The sequence below is a fragment of the Anabas testudineus genome, chromosome 12, assembly GCF_900324465.2.
Source record: "Anabas testudineus chromosome 12, fAnaTes1.2, whole genome shotgun sequence".
Lineage (NCBI taxonomy): Eukaryota > Metazoa > Chordata > Actinopteri > Anabantiformes > Anabantidae > Anabas > Anabas testudineus.
In genome coordinates, this window is record NC_046621.1 from 5,815,665 (window position 1) to 5,839,736 (window position 24,072).

The window sequence follows — 24,072 nt, forward strand, 5'->3', positions numbered from 1 at the left end:
AAGATTCTGAGATTAAATCTTCTACTTTCTGAAGAAGAGGTTTTAAGCATGTGCTTTACCGTGGAAATGGACTGAAAGCAGTCAGGAGTTCAGATAAATGAATTAGTTAAATACAAGTTATTTCAGCATTGGCAGTGATGTTAGAAATCGCCACTGGGAGGCGACAGACACTAGCTTCCCAGGACTCTGTGTGGAAGGGTTAGTACAATGGATGGACCATGGATGAATTATTGCAGTGAATGTTGTACTAAATTTAGTGAGCCACAGGTGATGTGCCAGTGACATAGCACTTTAAGAAAACAAAAATTAAATCAGTCATAGAAGTCGTATTTTAAAGCATGACAGCAACTTTTATTGAATTGAAACAATTTTTACAAAACATTTGAATCAGGAAATACGTCTTTGCAAACTACAACTTTGCATGAACATTGATTTTTGAATCACATATTTTCTTAAAAACATCTTTTTCTCTGGATTAGTTTATAAAACATGACATTGAGACACCTTGACCCACACTTTTTTCTTTACAAAGTGCAGGTGACGTCGTTAAACACACAAAGGTCCCCAGTTGATTCACAAACAGTGTTCTCCACCTTGAAGACATTTTTACAAGACAAATGCATCGCTTTTCTTAAGAAAAACAAAAATCACACTGGCACTATTTTAAACTGTGGCAAATGTAACGTTTTAGCTTTCTACAGGTCTGCAACCCTTAACAGGTCCAACATGGTAACCATAATAACCGTTTCGGGATATAATGTGATAAAAAGAGGTGGTTTGTGCATCATAAATGATTACAAATCAATTACTCAGCAACAGCCCTGACAAATATTTTAAAAAATAGGCTCAGGATGATTTAGAAGCATTGTATACTCTTTTAGAAAGGCCTCTCTCAACAGATAAAACATATCTGTGCATTCAGGTCCAAAATCCTAAGCATCTCTGTTGCTCTATTGCATTTTTCCATTGCAATAAGGAACATTATGCAAGGTGACACTTTATATATATATATTTGATCATTATCAATCATTATCTAACACAGACTCAGTGATAAGACTTAGTGAAATGTAGTTCAGTAACAGGAAACCTGTGTCACTTAAAAAGACCAGGAGGTTAAAATATAATTAATTAATACTGAAAAATTTAAAATAATCTATAAACGCTGAAAGAAATCTGTACAAACATAATGCAATGCAAATCCCAAAAAATAACATTTGTGAAGACCAATGCGCCAAACAATTAAAATAAATCCAGTGAATACAGAAACACAATACACAAATAAATAGCCAGTGTACACATCTAGGAGTCTTTTTTTAAAATATAAACTCCTTTTAAACCGTTTCTAATCTCCCCATACATAACAAAAGAAAACATAAATATAAAAGCATCTTTTTTTATTTCAGGTCAAAAGAAAAGCATATAAATAAATACAAAATTACTACAACTGTTCTTATCGTTAGTATAAAAACTGATATTACAAAAGGAGAATCTTCAGTGTTTGTCACATTCTTTCTATGTGAACTTTGTCAATATTATTTTTCCACTAAAGAGTTCTGTCCATTAAAGTCTTTACTTAAACTGGTCTGGAATCAGATTCATCTGTGAATGGATACTTGTAGGTGGGCTGGAGATGCCCTCTGACCAGTCGGACATGTTGGAATGTGGGGATGAGCTGGACCACTGGTCAGGGGAGCCGGGGGAAGGGGTTAGAAATGGGTGGTCGGGCGCCTGTACCTGGTGATTAGGTGTGTTGTCCATGGGGCCAGAATAACTGTGTTGGGAAGGAGGAGTGAGAAATTGTGTGCCGAGGATCTGCGTCTCCTGGGGCATTACAGTGTGGATGGGCATAGAGCGGCCGGTGCTATTGTTTGGCTGCATGTCAGAACCGTTCACCTCGATGTTTGGGAAGCTCTGGTTGATGGTTTGGCCAGCGGTGGTGGAGTTGGAGTTCTGCTGCTGGAGCTGCCGCGAGTGAGCCTGCTGCATCATGTGTGCAGTTGAACCGAGGTGGCTGGTCTGCAGATTCTGGTACCCCATGATCTGAGACAGAGTAGCAGTGCTGATGCCATGCAGAGAGCCCATGATGTTGTGGGGCATGGGTGGTGCCTGGGTGAAGCTTCCTTGCTGGCCTATGCCTGGGTGCATCCTGGAGGCCCAGTCACACTGGGCTCCCCTGCTTCCTCCTATTGAAGTTGTACCTTGACTGCTAGGGCTGGACACAGGCAGGTGAGAGAGACGGGGAGGGTTAGGGTCAAAAGACATACAACCCATATCTTTACCCATGTTCATTTGACCCATATGAGAGTCTCCATTGCCTTGTAAATGATTTAGAGACATAGGTGGGGACTGCTGGAAGGGTGACGTCATGGGTGGAGAGGCCACATCAGACAGGTAGCAATGAGGTGACTCAAGGGACTCAACTGGAGAGAGAACAGCTGATGTGTCCAACAAATTACTCTTCCCATCCATCTTTTTCTTCTTCATTCTATTATCTTTGCTCCCATCCTTTCCACCTTTTCCAGCAGAGCTAGGTTTGCGAACCTTCTTTACAGAAAGGGTGGGTTTGATGTTGCTAAGGTAGTCGTTAGGGGAGCAAAGAGGTGGCGAAAGGCTGGATGTGCTTAGCGGGGCACTGTGAAGCCCAGGACTCGTAACCACATTGTACTCGTCCAGGAGTCGAACAATGTCATGGTGCATGCGTTCTTGGGCAATATCTCTGGGCAGCTGGTCAAGGTGGTCAGTGATCTCACGATTGGCACAGTGATCCAGAAGAACCTTAGCTGTCTCGAAGCTGCCTTCACGGGCTGCAAGGAAGAGTGGTGTCTCTTCCTAACATACAAACAAACGAAAGCAACAGTTAATACACTACATCACATAGGAATCCTGCTGTGCATGGTAAGGTGTAAATGATGTAAAGGTACAGCAGTCATATAATTTCCCATACCTTGTTGTCTTGCATGTCTTTGTTGGCACCTTTTTTCAGAAGTACTATAGCAGCCTCCACGTTGTTTACAGCTGAGGCCCAGTGAAGAGCAGATTTACCTGCAGACAAAAAGACAAGAAGGTTAGATTTTTATCGCAATCAAAAGTGAAAGATCTTAATGGTCTGTAGAGATGATAGGTTGATTAAACATTACCAGAGTCATCTGTAGCGTTAGCATCAGCGTGGCAGTTGATAAGCTCTTCCACCATGCCGTCAACTGCCAGTCGAGCTGCCAGAATTAGCGGTGTTGTTCCATCGTGCATGCGGGCATCAAGATCAGTGGCACGGTTTCGGATTAAAATCTGCAAGGACATAGAAGCATTCAGTTAAGTGCTTTGAAGCTACTGGATAAATTTTTCTCAGAACTCAAGGCCTAGTGAAACATGAATGGTCTGAAGAGTGAGCCATTACCTGGAATACTCCTTGTGCATCCGCAGCCACAGCAGCGTGAAGTGGAGTGCGGCCCATGTTGTCCTGAACGTTGGCATCGGCGCTGGACTCCAGAAGGCGTTTGGCAGCATCAGAACGGGCATACCGGGCAGCCAGGTGGAGGGCAGTCTCACCTGTGCGATCAGTCTGGTTGTGAAGGTTGGCGCCCTGGTAAATGAAGTCAGAGATGATTTCTGCAGAGGGATCCTCTTCTTCCTCACTGTTACCCGTCTCCAGTCCACCACCACTGCAGGAGGCAATCATCAGGGGGGTGAAACCATCTGAAAGTGGACGGAAAATATTTATGAGTTAACAATCGTGTTATTTTTCAAGACAGACAACTTGAATTTATTCTGTACAAAAATCTAAATTGTACATATACACACCTGGTCCTCTAACATTGACATCCATGCAGTCATTCTCTATCTCTCCCTGAGGAGGGGTTGGAGCAATAGATGCAATACGTAAGTCAGCCGCATCCAGGTGCTGTTGTGTCCATTTCCTATGGTCAGTATGGTCACTCAAATCCAACATGGCCTGCTCCTCAAACTGAAAAACACACCAGAAAACATTAGACGGGGCATCACACGTGAAAATGTTTAGGAAAAGTATAACATTGTTTATTCAGACAGTAGGAGACCTATTTCAAATAGTTCCTCATACCCTAAAGGATCTGCAGTCTGGATCATCATCACCCCATTCATTTTGATTGTCATCCATAAGGTTGATGTCTGAGTTTTTCATGGGCCTGTAAAATGAGGCTAGTTAGACCACTTAATGACACAGAAGACACATGATACAGTACACTGCTACCTGTCAAGGATAAGAAAAGTTGTAGGGAGACTTTTATTGTTTACTTACTGCAGTCCAACAGAATCCTCTCCCAGTGGCTCTCTGCGTTTCTTTTTGCTGGGCTCAGACGCTTTGAATCCCTCAGGAAACCAGAGCTGGCCGTGCTCTCGTCGCCTCTTACGAGACACCAGAACACCCAGGCAGACGAAACCCAAAGCAGCCAAGCCCAGGAAGACGACGTACATGGGGTAGAGCTCTGTGTTGGGGGGAGTTGGTCTGACACCTGGAAAGAAGTAAAAATTGACATATATTATTATTAGGATTTCAACACTGTGACTGTTTTAAATTCAACCCACTAAACATTCAATATATACAAAAGGTTAGATATGAGTTACATACTTGTGACAGCTTCAATGTAAGGGACATTGAGATTCCCACTGGAGGCAAGTGCTCCAAGGAATGCAGCTACATCTGTGGCACTCTGGAAACATTCAGTAGACTGCTGGTAACACTGACGGTTATCAATCTCCAAGTACACCACAGACCTACAAGAGGAAAATGTTTAGAAACATTACAATTTTTCTATAATCAAATTTCAAACAAATTGTTATTTTGCTCAAACTATAATTGATATGCTCAAAGAAAAATGACTTTGTATGGTACTGACCCTTTGACTTGCACAGGATCCAATTCTCTGCGCTTCCGTGAACTAACCATGGCAGAAACACTCTCCTTCACTTGACCCAAAACATTAGCTGGCATTGCAGTCCACTCGGGCCAGCCATCTGCAGAGCGCTTCAGCACATTATGCTTAACCAGGTCCTGTTCATTGCCATAGTAAGGGAAGATCATCGGCTCTCCTTTGGCATCACGGCGGAACACCACATTAGTGTGGAGGACACTGCTAAGATCTCTGAGGAATGCTGAAGAACGATTTTTAAGCTGTTCTGGGGGAATGTGAACCACCAGGACTAAATGCCCATCTGCCAGCTTCTCCGGCATGTTGTTGGCACAGTCCAGGCCATCCCATTCACATTCTGCATTGTTGCAACCCTGGTCACAGTGACCATCAGCATAGTGGTCTTTACAGTACTGGTCATACAGTGGGCTGCAAAAAAAGAATAGAATCATTTTAGTACTTGTCCAAAAACACAAATCTGTCATAATTGTCCCTTAAAACTACAATTCACAAACTGTTTTCTGTACTTACTTGCATTGTCCTTCCTGTCCTTGGCAATCAAAGCCATCATAAAGGCACCCAGGACTATTGCACTGCCCATCACACTTCCCATCATTGAAGTATCGCCAGCATTGCAGAGCAGCAGAGCAGTTTTGCCATGGATCATCAAAATTCAGTGAGCAGTCTCCTCCATCCCAACCACAGGCATGGTTGTTGCACAACGAGTCGCAGATGTGGTTGCCCGCCCACTCGTCACACTGAGGAATCTCACAGCTCACCTCGACTTCCGGAGGTGGGGTGATGTCACGACCAAAACCTCCAATGAAGGAGTAGTCTAAAATGTGGCACAGCAGGCCATTAAAATTGCTGGGGCAGCTGCACTGGAAGAAAGGTGCGTCTGGAGTGATCTGGCAAGTTCCCCCGTTGTAGCAGGGGTTGGATATACAGAGGCTGTCCGTAGGAGTCTGACACTCAGGTCCAGTGAAGGTTGGTGGACAAAGACAGCGTGGGCCAAGGTGGCCGGACACACATGTACCTCCATTCCTGCAATTCAGACTTCCACAGGAGCGAGAGTCGTACTCGCAAGAGGAGCCGGTGAATCCCTAGAGTGACAGAAAGGGCTACAGATTAGGATGGTTCTACTATATTTAAAGATAAAGGATCAACAAAGTACTTTGTAAGAAGTATTTATTTTAGTTGGAGGCTGTACTCACAGGTGGACATTTGCAGATGAAACCATGAGGTGTGTTACTGGCAACAGCACATGTTCCTCCATTTCTGCAGGGTCTTCCTTTGCAGCCGTCAAACACTTTATCACAACGCTGACCTTTAGACGAGATACAAAAAATAGGGGTCAGGTACTCCTAGAAACATATAGAAACTAAACATGGACATACTTCATGCTTATTGTGTGATACTAGATGCATGTCAATACCTGTATATCCAGTGCGGCATTCGCAGCGATAGCTGTTGGTAAGCTGAATGCAGTTGTAGGATCCTCTGGGATCACACGGGTCTGACAAACATTCATTGACATCACCTTCACACCGCTCGCCCACGTAACCTGCTGGGCACACACACTGGTAGCCTCCAATGCGGTCCACACACTTGCCATTGTTAAAGCACTTAGGCTCATTGGTCAGTGGGTCAGTGAAGGGGTTGCAGTCATCCAAATTAATCTCACAGTGGACACCTATGGGAGAGAGAAATATTGTTTGAAGAAGCATCCTTATCTTAATTATTTATGGTAACCTATTTGATTATTTTTGAGTGTGATTTTGTATTTGAGTAAGCGTGTATGTGACACTACATGAGTATATACCTTGTGTTCCTCTGGGACAAGAGCACTTGTATGTGTTGATAAGATCAATGCAGGTGCCTCCATTCTGGCAGGGCTGAGACTGACACTCGTTGATCTCTTTTGAGCAGTTTACACCATGGTAGCCAGGTAGACACTGACAGAAGCAAAGCAGAGAATACAATAAGTGTTGATCTACATATAGCATATGGGAATTTTTGGAATGGTTGACAATGACATGTTATTGTAAAAAGCTATTTTTATTAAATTAAGACACCACTGTTGTCAGTATATGAGTTGTGACAATATTAATTCATTTCCATTCATTGTTTACACTTAGTTTTTGCTTTTTCAACAATAAATTACCTACCTCACAACTGTAACCTCCCAGATAATCAGTGCAGGTGGCTCCATTTTGGCAAGGATTGGGTGAGCACTCATCCACCTGTTCCTGGCAATAACTACCAGTGTAACCAGCCTGGCATCGGCAGTAATGTGTGTTTCCAGCATCCAGACACTGGCCTGAGTTCCTGCACAAGTGAGCAACTTCCACACCTGTAATCAACATGGAAGGAGTTACAGAATGTACAATTTGATAAGAGCGCTTGTAAAAATTCATTAGCTAATAACTTTTGGCTGACTATCATACCTTGTTGTTTGGCTGCTACCTCACAGGAGACACTTGGGATGTCACAATAAAGGCCAGTCCATCCAGACTGACATTGGCAGGTGTAAGAGGCTCCCTGCTGCCAGCATGTACCTCCATTTTTACATGGGGAAGAGTCACACCAACGCACCAGATTCTAGCACAGAGCCACAAAAACAGAAATAAATACTTAATAAACTATAACAATTGGGGGAATACAAAACACAAAAGACAGAGCAATAACTGCAGTATAACAAAAGATAATTTATCTTTACCTGGCAGTTGACTCCTGTGTAGCCATGTGGACAGGTGCATTTATATGTCCCATAACTGTCAAGACAAGTACCTCCATTGAGACATGGTTTGGAGTCACACTCATTGATGTCATATTGGCAGTAGCTGCCGGTGAATCCAGGTAGACAAAGGCAGGTGAATGCATTAATTCCATCCACACAGGTACCACCATTGAAGCAAGAGCTAAACACAACAAAAAAAAGTTAATAAATTATTATCCACTTTGGGTCGATTATTCAACAAAGTGTGACATTCAAATAAATGCAGAAATTAATTTGACAAAGTCAGCTACCTGTCAGTGCAGTCATTGGTGTTGATCTCACAATTGATGCCACTGAAGCCAGGAGGGCAAGTGCAAGTGTAGCTGTTGACACAATCCGTGCAGTTGGCCCCGTTCTTACAGGGATTACTCTCACACTCATTAATGTCATGCTCACATCTGCTGCCACGAAACCCAGGCGGGCAGGAACATGTGAAACTGTTGATGCCATCATGACAAAGACCACCGTTACTGCAGGGATCTGAAACACAGACAAGAGGATATAAGATTATCATTTAGTAGTGGTGTTAAAAATCATTGACAGGTGGGTAACTTGTTAAGGAAATGCAAATCTGTTTCTTACTTGGCTTGCAGTCATCAATGTCTGTCTCACATTTCTGGCCTGTGTAGCCTGGCTGGCACTTGCACTGGTAGCCACCCATAGTGTTATGGCACATAGCACCATTGCGACATGGACTCTTCACACATTCATTAATATCTATCTCACATGTTTGACCTTGAAATAAAACAAAGATAAATCAAATTTAATCTCATTGTCTGGCAGATTAATGGACAGATACAAATATTACAGATGAAACAGAAACAGATTGATGGTTACCTTGCCATCCTTCAGGGCAGGTGCAAGAGAAGCTCTGGTAGTCTTCAGATTCCTTACATACTCCGCCATTTTTACATGGTCTGGGGCTGCAGGGAGCCAGCAGGGTCTCACAGTTTTCACCTAGTGGAAATACAAAAGAAAACATCAGTGTTTGCATTGTAGTGGTAATACTGCTTCAGCCTTCAATACAAAAAACAAAAATACAAAAATACAAATATTCATTTTTAATCTCACTTCTACACTTGTACAAAAGATTTCATTTAAAGAGTGACATCAATTTCTAAAATCCCAGATTCATCCCATTTCCTTATCCATTTCCACAATGACTTGGCCAAACAGGAAGGGCTTTCCTGTTTCCTGCTATTGTGTGATCACAGACAGGAAACAGGAAGTGGCGGAAGTGGGAATAGGGCTTGGAGCAGGCTGCTTGTATTAGCTGCTGTGACATGTTATTCCACACAAACACACTGTGTTATCCCTGCAAAGCAGACAGGCAGATCTTTCCACGTAGAGATGCCAAAAACAGACATCCCTGCTAGTAGCCATTGGGTGGTGTTCTCTAAAACAACACAGGATAGGATAATCCTGCTGTGTGGAAAGTTTGAGATTGCCTTTACATGCTGCAAACAGTTGTGTCAACAACTAACAAAACTGATAAAAAAAAAAATAAGTAGCTAGTTAAGATTGTACCAGTGTAGGGCAGCAAACAGTTGCACTTGTATCCAGCCACATCGTCGATGCAGGTGCCCTGGTTGAGGCAGGGGTTGGAGGCACACTCGTTGATGTTAGTTTGGCAGTTAGGGCCTACAGTGGTGGTATTAGACAACACAGTTGGGTTAGATATAGGATAATAGGGAATACGCTCAGGCTCCATGTGCAAAAAGATAGTGAGCAAACGCCACAGGTTATAACTGACCAGTAAATCCAGCTCTGCATGTGCAGTGGTAGCCGCTGGTCATGTCCTTGCACGTTCCCCCATTCATGCATGGATTGGACTCGCACTCGTTGTTATTGATGTCACAGTTTGGACCACTCCACCCAGAGTCACAGGTACATTTGTAGCTTTAATAAATGTAAAAAAGACAGTTCAGTGGTGCCATTTTTTTTACTTCTCACTCGTTTGAAAACTGCATCAGAATCTGTGCTTACCCATTAATGAGGTCCTGGCAGCGACCATGGATGCAGGGGTTACTGCCACACTCATCCACCTGCGACAAACAGGTGGCATCGTTGTAACCCTCTGGGCACAAGCAGGTGAAACTGTTTATCCCATCAATACATGTGCCCCCATTGTGACAGGGGTTGATGGCACAATCATCGATGTTGATGTTACACATTGCCCCTGCAAGACAAAGGAGTATGATTTGAGCACAATGCAGCAAATATTATCTACACCAGCCATTATGAAAGCCCTACAGCTGCAGTGTTGTATTTTTTAGGTTATTTATGGTGCTAGCTGAGGTGCACTGCATGGCTTTTGGACAATAGAGACCTAACACTAAAGACTCCCTCAACATTCAACAGGCAGAAGCTGTAGCAACTCCAATGTGTGCCTAGCCTGCTAGCCCCTGGAGGCCCTTTTGCCTCTCCTCCATTGATTGAATGGGGCCCTGTTGAATAGGCAGAAGGCGGGTTTCAGCTGGATCTCGGAGGGGGTGGTGCTGCCAGGAGGTGGGGGGGGATAGCTACTCTTGCTATTCATATCCACTACCCCCCATCCAGGCAGAAATAACCTCACCCAGGGCTGTTTACAGGGACAGAAGGCCAGACCCATTTCACACACGGCCGAGTAACAATTAAGCCCCCCTCTGTTCCCCTACCCAGCTCCCACCTCCTCGGCTCTTCATCAATCAGGAGAGGAGGGTCCAACTGCCTGATCTTCACTTACAATAGTCCTCTGTCCCTCTGTGTCTCAGTCCTGCTATGCCCTCCACACTCACCCCATCAGCACAATAAGATGAAGGGGAGGAACAGGAGGAGGGATGCACAGCAGCCTGCACAAACACACTTGTTCCTCCCTGCCCCCATTTTCGCATAATGACACAGCCACCATCAGTCAGAACATGCTCTGTTGTTCGGTGAAATGAAGGAAGGCAAGAGCGGTCCACTTTGTCACTTTTAACGTATTACCGGTAGACGAGTGTCAGCAAAGCAAAGGAAGTCAAAACACTTCAGTTAGAGTTATTACCAGGATTTGTCGTGTAGTTACACACTAAGAAGCATTAGATATGTGATTAAAGGCCAGGCTCTTTACCTTTTAAAGTATCATCTTGCAGATTCTTTCTAGGCTCAACGTCACAGTCTTTTCAAATTGCAAACAAAGTTAGAGCTTTGTGTGTTTGTGTGTGTGTATATCAGGTTGGGGACCATGTTCCTTTCTCTATCTCCCCCATCCCACACAGGCAATCTGACACCATTGTTCTGCAGGAGTGGACCCGCCAGCCACCTGTCTCTCCTACCCCTCCCAAAGCTCAGGGGAACATCCCCATGCACCTGTAAACTCCACCCAGTGCTCACCTGTGTAGCCCGGCTCACATGCACACTCATAGCCGTTGATTTTGTCTATGCATCTCCCATAGTCACAGGGTTTGCTCTTACAGTCGTCCAGGTTCACCTCACAGTTAAAACCTGTAGATTAGAGCAGAAGTAAGCAAACAATATGAGGAAAATCTAGACTGTACAAATTTATAGTTTATTGTGGACATCAAATGTCTCACCTGCAGTGCCTTTGGGGCAGGAGCAGATATATGAATTCTCCCTGTCCTGGCAAGTACCACCGTTCTTGCAGGGTTGGCTCAGACACTCATTGATATTGGTCTCACACAGGCGCCCAGTGTAGCCAGGGCGGCATAAGCAGGTGAAGGAAGCTAGGCCATCCTTACATGTGCCATAGTGGCAGGGGTCAGAGTAGCACTCATTGATGTCAATCTCACAGTGCTGTCCTGTGTAACCTAGACAGTAATAAAATGTATTTAACAACTGCTACACATGAGAAGAACTAAAATATTATAAATATATAACATTTGAGGAAACTTTAGTTTGGTTTACCTTCCGCACATTCGCAGGTGTACTTGTTGGGACCATCTGTGCACTTAGCTCCATTCTTGCATGGGGTGCTAGCACACTCATCAATATCCACCTGACAGAGACTCCCTGAAAAACCTGCAGGTGTATGAGGCATAATACTGAATTAAACTTTTCAGATTAAGTTTTAAATGTATGAGATAATTTATTATGTCTGTTTATCATGGCTATAGTGTACAGTATGTGAAAACAGAAGACCATAAAACTAATTTGCATCTGAAGAAGGTCCTAATGAATCATTCCACAACACTCCCATCACCCCCCTTTCCTCTGCTCTTACTGTGCAGGGAAATCTTTCTTTCAAACCACAACACAATGGCCTCCAGCTTACCAGCCATAAACCAGTCCCTGCCCCCAATTTTGGCGCTAAGCTCTAACACAAACTTTCATGCCCGCCAAATATGCTAATGTTTCTGCGGCTTAATTTGCCCTATCCAGTTCCCCCTAAAACCCTTGAGTTAGTGACACTAATAGAAGAAGTAAATGATTCACTTTCAATCTGTGAAGCATATATAGTGAGTTATACTTAGCTAAGTTAATGATCCACTCTTTTATAGTTTCTTCACTGCTCCCATTGTGTTCCAAAAAAAAAAGAGTTAAAAAAGACCCAGAAGGTTCAAGAACCTATTTCTCTTACGCTATTTACTCATTTTTCCTCTTCCCTAATTATTTCTCACCTTTGGGACACTCGCAGTGGAAGGAGTTGATCTTGTCGATACACTTGCCATTATTGAGACAAGGTTGGCTGGCACATTCATCTGTGTTGATGTGGCAGAACACACCTTCGTATCCTAAAATCCCAGACAAACATACAAATAGTTATAAGTAAAAACATTTTTCCAAAACTGCCATTATTATTATATTGTTATGTATTTAATTTTCCCACTCTCTGCAGTATAAATAAATATTCATACCTGGCATACAGATGCAGTGGAACCCTCCAATCTGGTCTAGGCATGTGGCATCATTATGGCAAGGATTAGACATGCATTCGTTGACATCCATCTCGCAACGAGGGCCTGCATAACCCTGAAGACACTTACACTGGAAAGAGCCTTTGGTGTTGAGGCAGCGACCCCCATGTTCACATGGGTTGGCACCTAAAACATCACATTTTCATATATTTGTGGTTATTTAAGTGTAGCGACCACATATTATTATAATTCCTAAACCAATCCAGAAGAAAGAATAAGTTACCATTACAACTTACCAAGGGAGCACTCGTCAATGTCCAGGTTACAGGCTGAACCAGTGTAACCCGGTGGACAGGTGCAAATTGCCTTGCCATTAACTGGGTTGGTGTCACAGTTGGAGCCCTTTTGACATGGGTTGCTGATGCAGGCGTCATCGAGGTGACACAACAAACCTGTAAGTAACATTATATTATATTAATTTTTAATCACTTAAAGGAGCTCACGACCTGTTTGTGTAGAGTGTGTCTGTAGGGGAGTTGTACCTGTGCGCCCATGTGGACACTCGCAGAAGAAAGAAGCTACGCGGTCATGGCAGGTTGCACCATGATAACATGCCGCGCTTGCACAGTCGTCAATGTTCTCACTGCAGTCATCACCCGTCCAACCGTTCACACAAACGCAGTGATAGCTGCCATGAGTGTCGTGACACGTGCCTCCATTCTGACATGCGTTGGGCATCAACTCGCACTCGTTTACATTTTCTGTGCAGTATTGACCTGAAAGAGTTTAAAAAGAAAAATGAATGAATAATATAAATGTATAAATGTTTTCTGTGTAGTTTTTTTGAGTTGTTTTTATAGTCACCTGTGTAATGAGGTGGGCACTGGCAGTTGTAGGTATTCACACCATCTACACACACACCACCATTCTGACAGTTGTGGCCTGGACAGTCATCGATGTTATGCTCACAGTTTTCACCTGTAAAACCTAATGAACAGACACAGCATGAGACAAAAATAAAAACTGGTTTGAAAAAGCAGCAGGTGACAGAAACATGTTGCAACATTTGCTTGTGGTTAATATTCAGACTCTGTCTTCCTCTCGTTATCATAGCACACTTAAGTGGTATCTTCATAGTACAGTGTTTCAATGCCCTGTAGATGACAGTGCGGCTTGTCTCCTGTTCAAATATCAAAGGTTTGAGTGGGTGTTTTACAGCCATAATAATCTGATTAACTATCAACCCTCATCTCCACAGGTGCCCGTGCAGCTTCACTATCTAAAAGCATTCCAACACGGACACCCACGAGAGACACACAGCATGGGTTAAACTTTAACACACAACTCTACAATATCACTCATTCATCTGCATAAACAAACAATTTGCCCTATGCTGGTCAGAGATACACAGACACTATACAGTCAGTTACGTCTTTACAATAATGAATTGTTATTGAAAAGTTATTGAACCTTTCAGAGAAATAGCACAATGTGGTTTAAAGAGGGAACAGTTCTCCACAGCTGCTCTCCTGTCTTTAACAGTAGTAACCACAATTACCAATGTTTTACGCAACAATGCAACGACAGTGGGTGCAATGAAGATGTCAAATGGACCAGCTGGATTTAGCTGAAAAACAAATATTTTTGTGGGTGACCTCGTGAATAGGGTGTGTACATCTATATGTTTATGTGCATGCGTGTATCCCTGGTGCTGTTGGGGCTTGCTGGTGATTATCAGAAGGAAACGTCTGTGTGACTGCATCCTGCCAGCTAAGGCTGGCAGAGACAGACGGGAGGGGGGTGACCAGAGACACTCATTCCACCCAATGAGACTGTTTTTTAGGTCAACTGATGCAATAGTAGAACAAGTGTTTTGTTGCTGCACTAGCCATATGTCAACTAAAAAGAAGTTGTGTGTGTGTGTGTGTGTGTGTGAAGTGAAGAGTTTATGTGTTACCTGGAAGGCAGCTACAGTCATAGGTGGTGTCTCCTTTCTGGATGCAGGTGCCTCCATTCTGGCACGGTGAGGGGCTGCATGGCGTGTAGGGAGTCTCGCAGTGTTCGCCAGTGTACTCTTGAGGACAGCGGCAGTGGTATGAGCCCACCTCGTTCACACATGTGCCACCATTAAGACAAGCAGAAGGAGTCTGTGCACACTCGTTGACGTCCTGCTTGCAGGTTTGACCACTAAAGGCGGGTGGGCAGGTGCAGATGTATGTGGACTCGAAAGCTGAGCACTGGCCACCGTTAGCACATGGATTGGAAGCACATGGGTTGGCAAGCTGGCAGGTTTTGCCTGGAAAACAACACAGTCAATCATGATTCATCATTAAATGAGACAAAAGAAAATGTAAAAAGTATACTGAGCTGATAGTGACATACCTGACCATCCAGGAGGGCAACGACAGCGGTATGTAGTAAGGGTAAGGAGATCACATGTTCCTCCATTGCGACAGGGGGAGCTCATACAAGCATGGTTGGTAGGGGTCAGGCAAAGCCGGTCGGTGAAACCCAGGCGGCACACACAGCGAAAATCAAACGTGTTGCCATGGGAAACTGCGCGGCATTCACCACCGTTGCGGCAGGGTGAAGGGCTGCAGGGATTTGGGTATTGGCATCGATTGCCTACGTAGTCACTGGGACACCTGCAGTAGACAGTGGGAGGTGAATCAGCTATGATTAGAAAAACAGGTTCTTTTTTTGTTTAAGTCATGGGAACAATTATCTAAACAAAAGGGGTATAGGGGGTGGGGGAGGTAAAAGTTTCCCGCCCAGCAAAGTCCCACTGCAGCGGGACAGGGACAGTGTGTTGTTCTAGTGTGTCTCTCTGGATTAGACTCCCTCAGAACCTTGAAAACACATTCTGCTGGGACAACAGACGGCACAAAAATCGTCTAGCCTTAGCAGCCTGTTCCCATCTACCTTCCATCCCCATACTGTCCACACTCATTCTGAATGACTATAGAGATCAAGGGAACTGTGCCGGCCCTTGCTGCCCTATATGAAGCACTGCATTCAGACCCTAAGCCCATGACTCCTTCCCTCTCCTCTAGAGCAAGGGCAGATGCTGCTATAGTCACATACCTCAAACAACTTGATTATGAGGAGTGAATACACAAACTCAGGACAGTCAGTTCACAAAGATGGGGACAGACAAGCCCTAGTAATAAAGCCTTCCACACAACGGTAAAGTCCTGCCGGTCACATGCAGGTGCATTTAAAGTCAGCAGAAAAGTGTTTTTGTTTGAACTGGAGCTTGTGTGAGTGTGTGTAGTTGTGCACGTGAGGGTCGTGTGTGTGTTTATAGGGACGACATCTGTTGGCCTCCTAGAATCTCCACAGGGAGCAGGTGCACATGTTAATGAAGGCAGCTGTTGGACAGGACTCCTCCTCCTTCCCCCTCCTCCTTTCTCCTTGTTCCTCCCCTCTTGCTCCCTCCCTCCCCTCTGTCCCCTTGTCAGATGGGGGGTGCTGACAAGCCAGTCTCTCCTCCAGGGACATAAAGGACCCATGTGAAGTCAGCTGTTGCAACTTCTGTCTCTCCAACTCACCCTTCAACCACACACATTTTTAGATCATATCTTCCCTACCTGTTCCTCTTTTGATTTGCTTTTTAGTATCCCCAGCTTGCCTTTCCATTCCTCTCTGTGACACAGCTTTAACGCACATTCAGCTTTTCATTGTTCTGTTTTCTCACTTCTCTCCTGTGTGGAGTTTTTACTGCTCCAGCAGTTTGGTTTTTACATGTGTCACACAGGATTGCTGAAAACTCTCTTGTTGACTCAGTTAGGTGAGACCAAATCAGGGGAGTTTTTAACAATCCCATGTGCCCCACAGGGGGCCCAGACAGTTGCAGTTGGCAGAAGATTGTAAAAACAGTCGGGGTGGCTTTGAAGTTTCCCTGCTTCTCATTTCACCATAAACACCAGTGAATAAGGACCAAAGGAATTCATTCTTGGGGTGTAATCTTCACTTGGGTTAATAAAATATAGTGAAAAGGAAAAAATGGTGTGTGCTGCTGAGCTGAAAAGCTATGGCAACAGGTCTCTCCCAGTGATGCAATGTCCCCTCAGGCCAGAGCAGATGCTTCCCTGACCTCTGACCCTGAACACTTTTGTGACTGTGGGACAGCCTTTTTGCCTCTCTCCCCTCTGTCCTCTGTCCCTGCTGTGCCTGATTTACCATCTGCCACTCTGGGGGTGACTTTATCTTCCGACACAAAACCAGCCCCATTGCTCGATGGAAATGCCACCGCTGTGGACATTGTTATGTAAATGTCTGAGGGTGGCGTACAGTAATCACGTCTGTGAGTATGACTTTTGTACTCTCACTGTTTCCTTTCATGATCATTATGAAAGTAGATCACTTTCTTTTCCCTTCTCACTTTCCTGATTTCTCCCCCCCCCCCCCTTCTTTAGACATTTGTTTCGGTCCATTCCTTCTCTTTAATATCGTCTAGATAGTTGATGTTCCCCTGAATGATTTTAATCATTAACCAAGATCTGATCCCCAGTTTCCACATCTCTTGGTAAGATTGAGAACAGTACACCAAGTATTGGTAAAGGAAATGAGACATGTACTGAGCCTGATGAACTCTAAACTCAATAAACCACAATAAATGATCTCCATTTTGCTTTGATTAGTAAGCAACAATGTAAATAAAATAATCTATGGTCGTTTTTTATATGGTAAAATAAGTGATTTTACCAGCAAGTGCATGAATTTATTAGTAAATCATCTGTTGTAATTATCTACAGTAGATAAACCAGAGGGAAACTTCAAAAATTCTAAATATGGATAGTTTCACACGAGTAACAAGAAAGAAGGGCTCATAAAGAGATCATTTTGATTCTAATGAAGCTATTTCCAGTCTCAGTCTCTAAAAGGAATGAAGTGTGAAGTATTTATGGGGGTCACTCCCACTAACCAGGACTTCTTGACTAATGACCGCGAGATCACTTTCACACAGAAGACATGGGTTAACCAATACCAGAGTCATAACTTTAACAGCGTGTCTGTATAAGTGAGTTATACACCTTCCTGTACTAATGGTCATACACTTCCAACGCAGTGGAGGCGTCCCACCTCACAGATCAACAAAGGACACCACCTGTCTGCCACTGCTCCACTTATGATGGTTATCAGTGACTAAAGTACCTCCTGCCTGGAGTCTCTTAGTCAGGTTACCATTATAAATAACAGGCAACCATGACATCCTGGGTTTAAAACTTAACTGAAAACATTGTTATATTGCCTCACATATTGCCTCTTTAGGCAGAAATACCCAGTTATGATGATACTACATTTAGTCATTAGTTAGATGCTTTTGTCCAAAGCAAGTGAGATTCAAGCATACAGAGGTCTTGCCTTAGGACCCCTTAGGCATACAATTAAAACACATGGTCATGCTGAAAGATTTAGTGTTTCTGCATTTGATATCCTATTCTGGTACATGTGAACATTCATAACTTACTAAAACCAAATAGTCTCTTATCTCTGCACTTTAACAGTGAAGCTTTGATCTTTCCAGCTCTGAGGATCTCCAGACTTGCAGGATCCTGGTCACTAATGCATTATTCTGAGGCCATGTCTATCCTGAATGTGGGTAGATAATGTCTATGTATCCAAGGTTTGTTTGTTGTTGTTTGTTGAAGTTGCACCTAAGTTCTCTAGATACAAGCTCAAAAAGAGCAGTTTAAGCATAATGATTGCAGATTTTTCACTACACTCAGGCACTGCTGTATCAGAGGGGCTCTGGCATTTGGGGAATGGGTACAACCAGGGGAGTGGCAGCCTTAGAGCTTAAACCCCAATAAAAGCCCAAACACCGGCAGGCACACTTGACCCAGCCATACACTTGTATGCTTCTGATTCATTTAAGCCCACATGGAGTTGAGCCTTCACAGAGACTTGCCTGGTAATCCTATAGCAGGACAAATGAAGAGCAGCATTCCTTGAGGGAGTGTGGGACCTCTTTTTAGTGGTGCTGGTCTTGCACAGTCTTCATGGATGAAACCTTTTAGCATCAATATACAATACCAGACAGGCTCAGAGAGTCTAATCACCCCAACCACCACAAACGTTCAGTTCATTTCCTGACTTGCTTTTTATTTTTGTCGGTCTTGCCGTATTTAAACATGTAGCAAGACAGTTTAAATGAGTTTATTATTAACAGCCACTTCAGACCAAAACAGTGTCTATTTAAGCAAAGCAGCACCGAGAGTCAGTCATTCACATTTGAGGTCTTTCAACCTTACTATGCCCTCAATAATGTCTCATCAAATGGAATCTAAATTTGACTTACTTACAACCTTGTGCCCTTACGTGTTTATAAAATGCCCCTAACTCAAAGACTACAGCGCCGTGAGAAACAGGAAGCCCCAGACCTTCAAATAACCTCTTACTTCACAGAATCGTGACCAAATTCTTCCCCATTACAGCAGCTTGTTTTTGTTTCCGTGTGGTAAGTGAAGTACGCTTAAGTCTACACAAAAAGACCTTTTCCTGTAATGCATTGGTGGAGTAAAATTATTTTGAGCAACTCGGACAGATTTTCTTTAAATAACTTTATATGCTTTTTATATAGTTATCTAATTTATTTGGACACATTTTAAAATATGTATTGATTTTTGTTTTTCCATATAAGTTAAATCAGCTTTTTCTGCAACAACAATCTAGTCAACTCGAGATTAGTGAGATAACCATGACTCCTATAGCCATACAGATAACACAAGTACTCCACAACCACAATCAACCCCTGAATGAAAAATCCACAGCAACAAACAGGACACTGCAGTTGCTATTTTAGGGATGATCTGTATTGAAAAGATTTAAAGGGAGGGGGGACTATTTTTACAAGCAGGAAGGACAGAACACATCCTTTCTGAAGGAAGCTGCAAAGGAATTTTGTCTCATACAGACAAAACCCAATCATAGAGTCGTAAAATGTGTGATTACCACAGTGTACACAAGTCTAACCTTGTTTTCTATGATTTCATCCTCTATTCTCACACTCGTGGGAACTGTACTGAAGAGGATTAAAATCTATCTTACCATTTAAATCTGTGTCATCAGCTTACAAACTGCTGCACAAACCACAACACAAACACAAAATGACTCACTGGCAAGTTCAAGAGCTGCATTTGTGGTTTTAAACCAGTGTAGCATATAAACCTTTGGCCTTCCATTTATCATCATGTAACGGGAACGCATATCTTAACTTCGTACTGCTCAGCCTATCTAAATGTGGAACATTGCTTTCTCAGTGGCAGCTTCTTTTAAACTAGTTCAGTTCTGTTTCACCAGGCGGACTTTCCACCCATATCATCGCCACATATCGTCAAAGTACATTTGCCAGTTAACGTGGTGCAACATTAAAATGGTAACAATAAAATCACTGGTTGAATCACACAATAATCAATTGGAAGCCCCCTGGAACAGATGCTAAACTCTGACCCTGGAGCACTCATGCTAAACCTCCCAGTGCACCCTGTGACTGATGGCTGCGTGGCTTGGCAGGGATGAATGATTAATGAGGGGACAGCAAGGAGGAAGAGACAGTGCGGGTGGGTGAAGTGATGCCCTTATCCTGTCTGTTTTAATTGGAGAGAGCAGAGATGGAGACCACAATAACAGCTTTGTGGAGGAGGAGGTGGAGGGAGAGTTTCTATGTGCACACGTGCGTAGGCCTGTGTGGAGGTCTGTGTGTGTGTGAGAGAGAGAGAGAGAGAGAGAGAGAGAGAGAGAGAGAGAGAGAGAGAGAGAGAGAGAGAGAGAGAGAGAGAGAGAGAGAGAGAGAGAGAGAGAGAGAGAGAGAGAGAGAGAGAGAGAGAGTATGGAGTATGCAGATTAGTTATTGTGAATCGCTGGCCCTGGGCTAGTAGCATGAGCTGGTCAATGGTCCCCCCTTGTCCCGGCAGAGCAGAGAAGCGCCTGCTATGACCACACGCCCTGAGGGTAAACCAGGCCACCCCTGAACGTCTTCACAGATGGATAAAAATGTTGCCACAACTGGATATCGCAAAGAAAATTCAAGTTGAAAGAACATTTCTGTTCCTCTTCAGGAGTATTACATACGTCAGTTAAAGAGGATGTTAGCCTATTAAATGTCTCACCCAAAAATTATTAACATCAATCTGCCGTCTAAACAAACAGCCCACAATCTGCCTCTGTCTGTTCCCACTTGTTTGCCTTCAAATTTCTGAACTTTATTCCAATTAATCTCACTCTCTCAACATCCAATCCAATTACATTTCACAGCCATCTGGCTTTCTAATGGAGATCACAAGCGGGTACGGTGGGGGGCTGGGGTGGAGACGGGGGTGGAGGAGCTGTATCCATTCAGAAAGCAGGAGACGGGCCTTTTTGGAGGGGGGCAGTTAGTGGGGGTTGTGGCAGGGGTTTGGTGTGTGCTGTGGTCTTTGGGGTGGCTGTGGCATGATGGGAAGCCCCACTCAGATTAGTCACACAGCATTATTCTGACTGCAGGACAATGGGTGACGGGCGGCGGGCGAGCCCCAGCTGTCGCCCATGAAAGAGCAGAAAAATAAGATTTAGGACTGAACGCGTCCTCTCACTTTACTGGCGAAGGGGTCTTGCATTCATTAACGGGCCTACTGATGGGGTGGTGTTCTTTTGTCCAGCTATGCCTCGCTCACCTCTCCAGCGCTCAGGCACTGCAGCCTTTTTTTATTTCTACATTTCGAATTCCCCTTTCTTTTTAGGGAATGTGTGCAGCCTCACGCAGTAATGTGGCTCCTGGAGGGGTACAGATTGAAGCACAGCAGCCCAGAAGAAACTCAAGGGCCTCTGGTTGCTGGGCACAGGGCCCACTCAAAGAGTGGAATGAAAGGGGGAATATGTGGCCCCTTTTCTTTACAACCAAAAAGCACTTTCAAGTGCCGAAATTACACTACACACTGCACAAATTCCAAAACACCACAAAGAATAGCACACAACACAACAAGACTACAAGAAATGATCGTGTTTTTTCTCCAGTCTGCACATCTGGTGCATCACATGTTGCTGCTTTTCCAATCTGTCTGTTACTTACTTGCATTCTCCATTTCCATTTGAGGTGGCTTCACATCTTCCTTTATTCAGGCATGATTCAGTGGGTAGGGAGCATTTCAGACCTGTTGAATGCAAACAAAAATATTAGAGCACAGTTTTCACCCAACACCAACTCCCAATGCATATAATCTGAGCAATCTGTTTTGTTAAACTGGCAGCTGGGATTAACACGGATTAGGCAGAGTTGAATTTATTAGTCAGAAATGGCGCATCAGTGAGATTTTTATGAAAGCTTATTTACAGGTATGTAATGTTTGATTCACACACGCGCTTTGCACATTCTGGGCTTTTAATTGATTTGTTACACAGTTGTCCGTGGGGGATACTGGGAAGCCTGTGGTGGACACCGGTGAGGCCAGAACGCGTGGTGCGTGGCTTTTTTCGGAGCATGCGCTTGTGCAGCGAAAGCGCAGCAGCTGCGGGACAAAAGAAATCAGAGTCCAGCACGAGCCATAAAACACTCTCCTCGGGCATTGTTTACCAGCAGACGGGAATAACAGCACCTCCTCCACCCCCCACCTTCCACCCGGCACTCACGACACTCTCCCACACATGCAAACAAAAGGTGCCCTCCCTCCCCCTGCGCATCCCCCCCGCGTCCCCGGCCCCAACACACGCACCAGCTTCCATTATCTCCAATGTTATTTAAAAACCGGTTCTTAGAACAATATAAAGGAGGACGTTCAACAAGACCCAAATCCAAAGTTCTGTCTTTAAAAACTGTGCTTACAATAATAAAAATATTAAAAGCAATTAAAATACGAGTTTACGCAAGTTTAGAAGGTTAATTGTTTAATTAAAAGTAGAAGGTGGATCACACTTTGGTCCTCATGTGCAGACAAAATAAACAGTTAACTTTCACAAGCGGACACAGGGAAGCCAACACCAAAGCGCACCGCAGCTTTTTTGGCTCCTGAAGTGAAATCATGCCCACGACTAGAAGAAAAAGTTTTTATTTATCATATGTCACATGAAACACTCTTAAAACTGCACTTTACAGCACCACTTATTTCCCATTCACTCATTACTCCTGTTTTAATTTAGTTTCCCAGACTCTTTGCTGAGTTTCATTCATGCTTTGCAGCCTTTATTATGATTTTTATCAACAAATCAGATGAGAGAGATTTTACCTTGTGAGATGACGATTGCAGGAATCAGAAATATTAGTTTCACAAAGAAACGATACATTCCTCCTCTTCAACTTCACAAATGTCGTTAACTCCCACGTAGGGTTCGCATAGATCCACAGTTTGCGTGTACTCCAGATGTTGGCTTGAAATAAATATCCTTTGGAAGGAAAGGTAAATCCAACAGACAGAGAAAGGAGAGTGGAAAAGTCTCCAAGAGGAATCAGTTCATGGATGTTAGTCTGGTGCACTCCGAGTTCTCAATGAAATCTAGAGACAACTCTACAAGTTCCTCCCCCTCGTCCTCCTCCAGCCCTCTTCTCCTCCTCCCCTTTCTGCTCCTCCTCAGATCAGATCCTCATACTACCTCTCCCTCCGGTGAAACTATGCAACAGTTATGGAAAACATTTAATACATTTACTGAAATATTTTAGCTTTTTAAAGCACATAGAAAAACATTTAGAGCTTTTTGTCATATCTGATTTCTGTTACTTTCTGCATCCACTCTACAACATTACAAACATAAATGAATAAATCTTATTCCATTTAACTGAGAACTACAATATTACTACAAATTAAGATTTTACATATAATGATTGTATGCTTAAAATAGTTCTAACTTGTTCTGAATTATATTTTAATATGAATTCACTAGTCATAAAATCCGCTTCTAATGCAATAATAACATCCAGCAGCTATTTTCTACACAGAGTACTGTATCTTTAAAACTTAAAGTACATCTTGTAATCATACTTGTGTATTGTTACTTAAATAACATTGCATTGTAATTATGATGACACATTTTCACAAGTTCACAAGACACAAGTTCTTCCTCTAATACCACTGAGTACTGTACTGTACTCAGTGGTAGTAGAGTACTACTGTACTGTAATTAATTTGAAGGTATTGTGCTTTACTATTTCTGTGTTCTGATAACATTTTAGACGCTTGATTTACATTATATTTATTACACTTACTGGATGGTACAACTAAAAAGAAACAGACCACAAACAAAATCTTTACACGCTACCATTTCTGTACTTTTACGTGCAGTGCAGTATTTGAGAATACCTCTTTTTTTCCAGTCTTAACCACAAAATCTTAACTTCATGTGATAAAGAAACATTTCACTTCCTTGTGACAGTTTCATTCTCACATCATGGCTCATTGCATGATCTTTGTTCTGCAGAATCCAGAAAACACATAACTGATTGTCATTTTTCCAGTCAAGTCTTGCCAGATCTCTATTCTTCATTTTTTTCCCCCTGTTTCTCGGGGCAAGTGAAACTGTCAGGGAGTAGCTGCAGAGTTTCAGCACCTCAGGGCAAAGATTATTTTATTATGAAGCCCACGCACATGCGGGTCCTTCTGTTGCC

At 43.4% G+C, this 24,072-nt stretch overlaps 1 protein-coding gene across 1 annotated transcript; it reads right to left on the reverse strand.

The window, feature by feature from the left end:
- Positions 1–327: 327 nt before the first annotated feature.
- notch1a (notch receptor 1a) lies at positions 328–22,947 on the reverse strand. Its single transcript, XM_026354782.1, has 34 exons — positions 22,700–22,947; positions 21,550–21,631; positions 14,880–15,142; positions 14,455–14,793; positions 13,362–13,484; positions 13,040–13,273; positions 12,794–12,949; positions 12,498–12,683; positions 12,261–12,374; positions 11,548–11,661; positions 11,217–11,450; positions 11,017–11,127; positions 9,649–9,841; positions 9,416–9,561; positions 9,190–9,303; positions 8,500–8,619; positions 8,245–8,397; positions 7,914–8,142; positions 7,603–7,804; positions 7,331–7,484; positions 7,052–7,236; positions 6,706–6,838; positions 6,319–6,576; positions 6,098–6,210; positions 5,415–5,986; positions 4,872–5,312; positions 4,604–4,749; positions 4,274–4,487; positions 4,076–4,160; positions 3,799–3,961; positions 3,395–3,693; positions 3,138–3,285; positions 2,945–3,042; positions 328–2,829 (listed from the first exon to the last, which is right to left on the reverse strand). The coding sequence occupies exons 1-34, from the start codon at positions 22,755–22,757 to the stop codon at positions 1,570–1,572; spliced, it is 7,440 nt and encodes a 2,479-aa protein (XP_026210567.1). The 5' UTR covers positions 22,758–22,947; the 3' UTR covers positions 328–1,569.
- Between the last annotated feature and the right edge of the window lie 1,125 nt (positions 22,948–24,072).

Bases quoted from the DNA above. Each gene is read 5' to 3' on its own strand.
- notch1a (XM_026354782.1), bottom strand. From the start codon at position 22,757: ATGTATCGTTTCTTTGTGAAACTAATATTTCTGATTCCTGCAATCGTC. The intron at 9,304-9,415 runs GTCAGTTATAAC...CCACCACTGTAG, and splicing joins ATGCAGAGCTGGATTTACTG to GCCCTAACTGCCAAACTAAC. The intron at 8,620-9,189 runs GTACAATCTTAA...TATTTCCACTAG, and splicing joins CTGTTTGCTGCCCTACACTG to GTGAAAACTGTGAGACCCTG.